The sequence below is a fragment of the Monopterus albus genome, unplaced genomic scaffold (assembly GCF_001952655.1).
Source record: "Monopterus albus unplaced genomic scaffold, M_albus_1.0 scaffold40.1, whole genome shotgun sequence".
NCBI classification, from domain to species: Eukaryota; Metazoa; Chordata; class Actinopteri; order Synbranchiformes; family Synbranchidae; genus Monopterus; species Monopterus albus.
Genome location: NW_018127920.1, coordinates 4273313 through 4282750, shown reverse-complemented (window position 1 = coordinate 4282750; position 9438 = coordinate 4273313). Strand labels below are relative to the sequence as shown.

Below are 9438 nucleotides of genomic sequence, written 5' to 3'. Positions count from 1 at the left end.
GTTATAGGCTATGTTAGCCTAACATTTACTTTAGGTAACACTTAATTCTAAAGGGGCCTAAGAACTAATTTAAAGTTTAAGTAATTCCTTAATAAAACAGTTTAACTTTAATGTTGAACTTTGATTTTTGACAGAGGTTTTTCTGTGATAGAAAATTCGGGATTCCCCTGAACTGATCTTCAGCCCTAGTACTAGACCTATATTCGCCGCGCTGTGTATTCTGGGAACAGAGTAATTTCAAGATGGCGGCGAGCAGGAGGCTGGCCAAGGTAAATTTCCTTGTTGCGTTATTTTTATACTGTTTTAATGTGTAACGATGTATTGGTGGTTAGTGGACATATTCGTTCTTCGCATAATCTCAGCATAATGCCGTTATGTAAAGCCACACTTTGTAGCTGTTTTACATGTAAACTAAATAAAACGAGAGGACACTATTGACTATCTACCCGGCCAAATATTAACGTTAGGTAGCAAAGCACCGGCAAAATAGGCCAGAGAGCCGAGAGTCTGCCTTACTAAAAGGACCAAGGAGCTGATGCTTCGTTACTAGCTAGTAGTGGATTTCAGGCGTCAGTGGGTTGTATCAGAAAGAGTTGGTTTAGATGTAGCTAACAAACCCTGAGCGAATTTCCACAGCACTAAACGGCGGCTGCTAATCAGCTAACTTGCTAGCTTCGGATCTTAGCTGCGTTTCAGATAAGCTAGCTCGCGATCATCAGCTAAGCACCAGTTAGCCAGGTTTACCAGCTCGTTATGAAGGGATCAGATATGATACCCGCGACGCACGGTCTGTTTTCACAGATTTTAACTAATTAGAATGTTATTTGTATTAGGGATGATAGTGTACTTTTTGATATTTGAAGTTTCCTTTTAGATGTATAAATAAGGCTATCGTTTTATTCTTAAATGCATAGACATAAGCAAAATAACAAAAAAGTGAAAAAAGAATTTAAAAAAAAAATAAATTCCGTGGTCAAAAATGGCAGGCATAAACTTTAAATGAGATCGCAGGGAGTGGTGATGCATGGATGATATTTTGTACAAATGGTCATTGCCATTTAGGTAATTCTTTCTTTAAAACGGGTGAAAGAAAGGTGAAGTAGGCTGTTAGACAATATACTGCATATTTCTGTTCTGTTTCCAGTCTCAGTGGCACAATTTTTGATTACCACAATTTGTAATGTGAGGAAATTGAGTCCATAACAGATTAGATGAATGAATTTCACCAATAATGTCTCTGCATGCCGCTGAATGTAATCCAGGTTTTATCAAAACATTAAGAGGAACTGCAGTTTTGTCTCTTGATTGCAGCTAATTGTACTGTAGGTGTCTTTCGTCCAAGTTTATTAAATAACTAACTTTCACACAGTGGGAGAATGGATATCCTCTCCAAAGTGAGAAAGTTGCACATGTGTCACAACAGCATTAACTTAACTAGTTATTAATTAACCAGGAAGCAGAGAGAGGATTGGCCAGGATTAGCTACAGCAAATATCATTTGTTTTCATTTTACTGTCAGTAAAAGTCTGACACTTCACTCTAGAAAATCATGACTATTTTTCTGACATGGATAGTTTATTACTGCAGAGAGTTTTCAGTTTTGTTGATTAATGGCAAAGTCAGTATTTGCAGTAGCGACATTATAGGGCACATGGACGTATTCTCATATTTTGAAAGTGTTTGAAATTCTCAATATGAAAAAATGCGTAAATATATGTCTGCATATTGTCTGTGGTATGATAGTAGGCTATTTGTTTCTAATGGAAGCAGTAGCCTTAATTGTTTTTTTTTGTTTTTTTTTTAACCTTGTTTGTTTGCCTGAGGAGAACTGCCAACTGGACCAACATGTTGCTCCCTCTATTTCTGGCTCTTCTGAATGTAGTTTTCTTCAGCTGTATTGGTGTTTTTCCATCTTCTTCTAAGAATTCTCATTGGGATAATTTCATTTCATGTTTGATTCTGCTGCTCAGATTCTTGGCGCATCACAGAGTCAAAGCTTGAGCGCTGGTGTGTTTACATTTGGTGCACAGTCGCAGTGGTATGTCTTAAAATGGAATAGTCCATTACCTGTAGTGTGTGTGTGGAGGTGGTTTGAGTGCATTGTAAGTTATTGCAGAACAGGTTATATGTGTCTCTGAATAAGAAAGTATTTTGGTATGTGTTGTTTAAAACACCATAGTACATTTCTGACCATGTGGTCCCAGGCAGCTGCCTACCTTTGTCTAATGGTAATGTCTGCCTCTGGAGGGGATGGGGGATAAACTTAAAGTAAATCCTCTTCTAATATTTTTCATTGCTTTTACATGAAAGTGAGAGACGGTAAATGTTTTGTGTCATTCTGAGAAGTTATTGGCACATTATGCAATGTGGTCTGTGGTAACTATGCTACCTTATCTGCATGTGATTAACACTAAGATTAGGTCGTGTGCATCTCTTATAATCCTGTTTTGTTACTCCAGATAAGTGACCACACTCAACTTTATGCCTTTGTTGCTGCCATACTACGCTTTTATGTGAAAGTAACTGGTTAAACACACTGAAAGTGAGACGTAAGCCCTACTAAAGTATGATTCCATTCAGTCCACACTGAAAGTGGGACATGAACAGCATGTTGTCTGTCTTTAAAGTCATCAGAACAGCTGTTTGTCAGCAGGACAGCAGCCGGAGAAAGACTTTACCAGGCTGACTAACAGCACAAATGTACTGGACAAAAATAATTTTCATGTTAAATCATCAGGAAGAAAATTGCATTTTTATGTAGCCTGTGGATTTATTGATTTTTCCCTGGGTCATTACAGAGGGAGAAAGTGAAAGTGAAACAAAGCAGCCTGATCAGTTGTAACAGATACCAGTAGAATCAGAAAGTAAACAGAGGCAGAGGGAAAAATAGACCTGAAGCACAAAAAACCCCAAGGATTCCAGGGGAGAAGAGGAGACTTGGATTCAGTGTGTTTTGAAACATTTGACATAATGGCTATGGTTTAACCTGTAATGCTAAAGTAACATAGGGGAAACTCACTAGAATTATTTTCTACATGCATCTAAGGGCACAACACACAGGTGACGTGTAACATGCATCAAAACACCCTTGCCCAATTTCAGTGAAAGCCCACACACCGGTGGTGAACTGATGCATGTCAGTCCACCATGATGCACGTTAACGCTTCAGGATATGCTATTGTCCTATTTTACCAGTGTCGATGCACATCAGAATCATAAAATAATGAAGTACTCACCTATTTTGGCAGTTTGACACTGAATTCACACTGCTCTCACTTCAGTCACGCATACAGTATGTCTTGCTCACGTCTCGCTTTCAGCATGGATTCCCAGTTAGAAATGTCACTAGTTAGCCCATAAAAGGAGTTCTGCTAATTAATTGCTAGCCCTCCTTAAAATAATCCCATTGTAGAAAATGTTTCTTAGGAAGAAGAAGAAGAAGCGATATTTGACCTTACTTTTATTTGGTCAAATCAAAGTGTCAATCTATTGTGTGGCAACATGTAACACTGGTGTACAGTTCGTCATATAAAACCATAAAAACATAAACAAAAGTGCTTGATGGTCCAGTACTGTGTAGGAAAGTCTAAATTACCATGGGTGTTTCTGTGCTATTATTAACAAGTCACTGAGACTTTTTACAGCAATTAGTTTGACCATGATGTCTTGTACAATGTTTACCTTTTGAAGGTAGTTGGCAGAACAGAACAAGAAAGTAAGGCTGAAAAAAAGACAATGTTTTAAAAAGAACTATGTGCTCAGTAGGACTGATGTAACAGACATTCTTCTCTTTCCATTACCTCTTTCAATTGTTTATATTTGGAGAAGTGCAAATATTGCACTTCATTTTTGGTTAGCGGTTTGATTAAAAAAAGAGAGGGAGAAAGAAAGGAAATGTAAAACTTTAATACAATGTTTTATCTTTATTACAGTAAAAAAACAATTTAATTAAAGAAAAGTTACGAAAATGTTTCCGGATGCTGTCAGTTACTGTTATTACAAAGAGAAAATTGGAATGGGCAGGTGAGACTTAAAAAATCAGAATTGGGCAAGAAAATTGCAAATGGTGCATCTCTGTATATTATTGAACTCGACACGGTTAAATACATGGACTTATTTGTGGCGGACCACCACATATTGATTTAAAATAGGTTAAATCTTATTTCATTGTAGTGCCGTGTGTAGTGCATGTTTTCGCTCTGTCCCTCCGAGTGTCGCTCTGTTTCTCTCTCTCGCATGCACACAAACACATGGCAACGGACTGTTTTTGTTTTCAGAATCAGAACCATCTTTATTGGCCAGGTGTATTGGACACATGAGGAATTTGACTCTGGTACAGTGACTCTCAATGTGTTTGTACATGTCCTTATGTAAGGCAGCAATGGGCAGGTAAAAAATATAAGACTGAGAGGACAGAAGGGAAAGAAAGTAATGTGCAAACAAGCAAGAGGAATGTGCATTAGGAAAAAAGTTAAAGTTACTTAGAGACCTGTATGTTCACACAGTCTATATGCATTTTATGGATCTATATGTACAAGGAATATTTACAATTATTGCACTGAAGGTTATTGACCAGTCGTACCGTTGTGGGTTAAGTGTTAATCAGAGTGATGGCCCAGGGGAAGAAACTGTCCTTGTGTCTGGTTGTCTTGGTTGTCTCACAATGACCTGTAGCGCTGTCCAGAAGGGAGGAGTTCAAACAGATTGTGTCCAGGGTGAGAGGAGTCTGCAGAAATCTTCCCTGCCCTCCTTTTGACCCGTGAGGTGTACAGGTCTTCCATGGAGGCCAGGTTTGCACCGATGATTCTTTCTGCAGTCCTGACTGTTCTCCGGAGTCTGTTCCTGTCCTGTTTGGTTGCTGAGCCAAACCAGACAGTGATGGATGAGCAAAGAACAGACTTGATAATTCCTCTGCTGTAGAACTGTATCAGCAGCTCCTGGGGCAGGTCGAACTTCTTGAGCTGGTGCAGGAAGTACACCCTCTTTTGGGCCTTCTTGGTGATGGTCCTGATGTTGGATGTCCACTTCAGGTCCTGGGAGATAGTGGAGCCCAGGAACTTGAAGGACTACTACAGTTTTTTTTTTGTTTTTTACAAACTGCTGTCAAATGCGGAGATGTTTTTAGCAAGCTAGTAAGGCTAACTAAGCTAATGTTAGAATACAGCTGTTGCCGAAGTCAGCACACTGTATATAGCATGGATGCATATGGAGTGCTCCGTAATTGGTACACTTAATACTAATTCTTAAAGTCCCCATGGCATGCTTGTTTCTAGCCATTTAATATTTAATCTTGGGTACCTCTAGAGTATCTTGGTACCCCTCATTACTCCAAATAGTCTATCATTTTTTTCAGAATAATAAAGCCAAAAAGTGCTTCCTAAAAATGGGAGAATAGTTGGTTCATGAACACGCACAACTCCTGCTGCTGGTGTTGTCACAAGTGGACAGCCTATGAACCATGACAGCATTAATTAATGTGTATTTCTCCTCCATAGAAAGCTAAACAACAGTATATGTACCGATGGAAAGATTTGTAACACTAAACAAAGCGAGTATTTGAGAAACCCCATATTTTAACTGGCATAATGCAGACATAGTAACTTCTCCAGCATAACAACAGTTCTCTCTAATGTTACAGAAACAGACATGCAGATGTCTTTTTTTTTTTTTTTTTTTTTTTTGAACTCACCATTAAGTCCCACCAAGTAGTGGAAACATCACTCCCTTTCAAGTAGCTCCAAGGTCAGTAAATCCAACCGGTGGTCGCTGTGTCCTCCCCCACATGACCACATACAGTCCCAAAGCAGTGAAATTAATTCCTACAGGTAGCGTAGCACCAACAATAACATTATGGATTGTTAATCTGCTCATTAACCTGAACACATCATATGCTGATCTCAAGCAGTCAAAACAAACGGGTTCTGTGCTCCGGGGGAATCCAGTGTTGATGAGCTGATTACTAACCGCAGCGGTGGCTTCACTGCCTGGCTGCTTGTAGGTGGCACTGGTGGATGTCGTTTTTTGTGGTTGTTTGTTTTTGTTTTAGTAAACTTTATTGAAAACATAAAAAATAGGCAATATAACATGACAATATGGTGGGGGCACCGGTGGATGTCAGGCAAGCTAACATGAACGTGCAATGGGCTGGATTTTATGCTCATTTAACAAAATCCTTAAACTATCATGTAAGACTTTTTGTTTTGGTAGAAGAAAGGCCTTATGAGAGGGAGTTTGCGAGACGTGTATAAACCGAGGTATTTGCGCATAGAAATACTAGAACAATACTGTATGTTCACCTCATAATTTGATCTTTAGGTCACATCTAAAATGATAATTCGCCGTCGTAACATTGTAGATAAGTCAAACAAGGAAAAGCATGCCATGGGCTTTTTAAACTCTGTTGCTGAATGTTTGTCCCCTCAGTCCAGGGGGATATCGAAAAACGTGGGATTGGTGTGATTAGTAATCCAGCTGATTCATTTCAAATATTTTGTGCCTTCAACCAGTGCTGCTGAAGTAGCAAGAGAGGGTTAGGAAGAGAGAGATGTAGGAGTTGACAATCAGGAATTGCGTCATGTCATTCTGCCTATACCGCTTACATGTTCAGTTGCACATGCATAATTGCGCTCTCGCTGCTGACTATTGCACATATAGCTCCGATGCAGCATACATTATCTCTTATTGTGTTATTATATTTTTATTATATTTCTTTTTACTCACTGTTTAAAGTGCCTTTAGATTTTGTGCTATTTATCTACTTTATATTTCACTTGTGTTGTTTGGCATTCAGTGTGGACGGCAAAGTAACAGTTTCATTGTGCAGGGAAACACATTTCCTTACTGTGCATATGACACACTTTGAACCTTGAGAGCAACATTCCACTGCTCTGGGAGAGCCAGCTAGTAGAGCAGGAACAACTCGTATGGACAGCACAGTTAGCCTACTATAGTATTACTATGTTTAAAGATTTTTATGAATACGTCACAGGGCAAAGGGTAGACAGATGTGCTACCTCCATTACACAAGGTCAACACAATCAACTCAGTTCCATCTCTTTGTGCTTGACCAACCAGTAATGGTCACTAGTGCAGCAAAAATTATAGGAATCTCACCAGGTTTCTAGGCAAACTGGTGGTAGCTAGTAATTGCGGATCATGGTTACATGCACTCTAGTAAGTGGGTTACTATAAATTCTGGTATGCATGCAACAGATCAGTAATCGGATTAAAGTGGGTACCACAACACCCTGGGATGCCTTGAGAAAAGACCAAGTGTGCTACAAGATTATCACTATTCATTTATTGCAAATTTATGAGCCAGGAAGGCACTGTGAGATCTTCAGGAAACTGAGTGAAGTTGAAAAGCAATATTGAATTGTATGCAATTCAGTGCAACACTTCTACCTTAAAGGTAGGGTTGGCGGTTCTTTTCAGAAGCATTTTTTATTACATTTCTTGAATTTCTCTTTTCATTCCAATGGCAATGAACACATGAAATACACTGATAACATAAAGAAAAAAAATCTCATCTGTGGCAACGGCGGGACTGGAAAAAAGTGTCTGACCAATAGATTTACTTGAACCAAGCAAGGCCACTGGATGGCCTACCTGCTGGCCAGCCTACTTCCTACTTGCGCATACTGTCTTTGCACTCAATGAGCGAGCCAAGAGTCTCCCACAAGGCATTGCAGGCATTTGTTATTTTCCTGAAATCTGTAGTAGTCAGGCAGTGCACATTGCAGTACACGTGTTTTAGAGGAGTGGCTTTGGAGAGAAGAACAAAAGGGTGGGATTTCTTCAATCATCTACTTTTAAAATCAAGCTTCCACCTTGAAAGGTATCAGCATTTTGTCCTCCCCAGCAACATACATGAGAGGGTCAGAATATTAGGAACACCTCTGAATATAATCTAGACCAGTACAACACCACCTTTAACTATGACCTCAATAATAAACATAATTGAATTTATACATTTGTGACAATTTCACTAAAACTGGAACTTTTTGAGCTTCATAAACACAAATGTTAAGGTGGACGTATTGTATTGAATTGCATACAATTGTACAGGTGTAGCTAAAAGTGGCCCATGAGTGTATATCTTTTTTTTTATGTTTTACTTCGGTCTCCTGCTCAGGATGGGATCTCCCTGTCTTCATTTTTTTTTTTACTTCTGTAATATACATTGTCTGCTTGTTCTCTCAGGAACTTGAAGAGATTCGCACATCTGGAATGAAAAACTTCAGAAACATTCAGGTTGAGGAATCAAACCTATTGTCATGGCAAGGGCTTATTGTTCCTGTAAGTAACTATTCCATGTTTGAGTACCCTTACATATGTAGGCCCACACTTTGCTTTACTAACCTCTTTCACTCACTTTCAGGACAACCCTCCTTATGACAAAGGTGCATTCAGAATCGAAATAATTTTCCCCACCGAGTATCCCTTCAAACCTCCCAAGATCACATTCAAGACAAAGATCTATCACCCCAACATTGATGAGAAGGGCCAGGTGTGCTTACCTGTTATAAGTGCAGAGAACTGGAAGCCTGCTACCAAAACTGACCAAGGTGGGTATGTTAGTGTTACAGAGGGCCTCTGCAGGTAAGCAACCACTTCATAATCATAGTTTGTCATAAATCTCGCATTATTACATATTCGTGCTTCTACATAGGGCAGGGCTTTTGTTAAGTACGATTAAGTAGAAATATGTGCTTCAGTGTCAGCACCAAAAGTGAAACATTTGCAATAAATTGTGGTGTAAATCTATTTTATATTAACCATGCTAAGCCAAACATATCAAATTTGTTTTGTGTGTTAATATAAGATCCACCATACAAAAGTATAAAACTTGCATATATGGTTTCAACCATGCTCAAAGTGCATTGCCCTGATATTACTATTCAATAATAACAAACAGGCTCACACTCACTGACAAGAAATCCCTTTATGCAGCGAGATAATTAGCATGCACCTGATTGAGCAACCACAAGTGAGACAAACTGAATTTTCAGTACAAGAATAAATGGAAGGGTATTCATTCAAATGAATTTGTCACCAAATGGTACAAAACCCCAGATAATGAGCTTTCTTGTTTAACTGCATCAAAAAGACACTCCAACTGGCAGTTAATATTATAAACAAAGCACAGACAGCATCTCTATATCAAACACTAGAGAGAGAAAATGCTTATACAATGTCCACATTACCATAGAAAAATGTTTTTGGATCCAGATATGCACTACAAACATCAGACGTGGCCATTCACAAAGCAGTGGATATCTGGGTCCAACAGCAAAACATTATTTATTCATAGAAAGACATCCATCCATCCATCCATTTTTCTCCGCTTATCCGGGACCGGGTCGCGGGGGCAGCAGACTAAGCAAAGATGCCCAGACTTCCCTCTCTCCAGACACTTCCTCCAGCTCCTCCGGGGGA

The 9438-nt window shown here is 39.1% G+C and overlaps 1 protein-coding gene across 1 annotated transcript in view; it reads left to right on the top strand.

The window, feature by feature from the left end:
* Positions 1–203: 203 nt before the first annotated feature.
* Positions 204–9438, top strand: part of ube2l3b (ubiquitin-conjugating enzyme E2L 3b) — a 15825-nt gene continuing 6590 nt past the window's right edge. The window contains exons 1-3 of the mRNA XM_020599332.1: positions 204–269; positions 8203–8298; positions 8381–8567. Of these exons, the coding sequence (XP_020454988.1) occupies positions 243–269; positions 8203–8298; positions 8381–8567 (310 nt within the window). The 5' untranslated portion in view covers positions 204–242. The remainder of the gene's footprint in view (positions 270–8202; positions 8299–8380; positions 8568–9438) is intronic.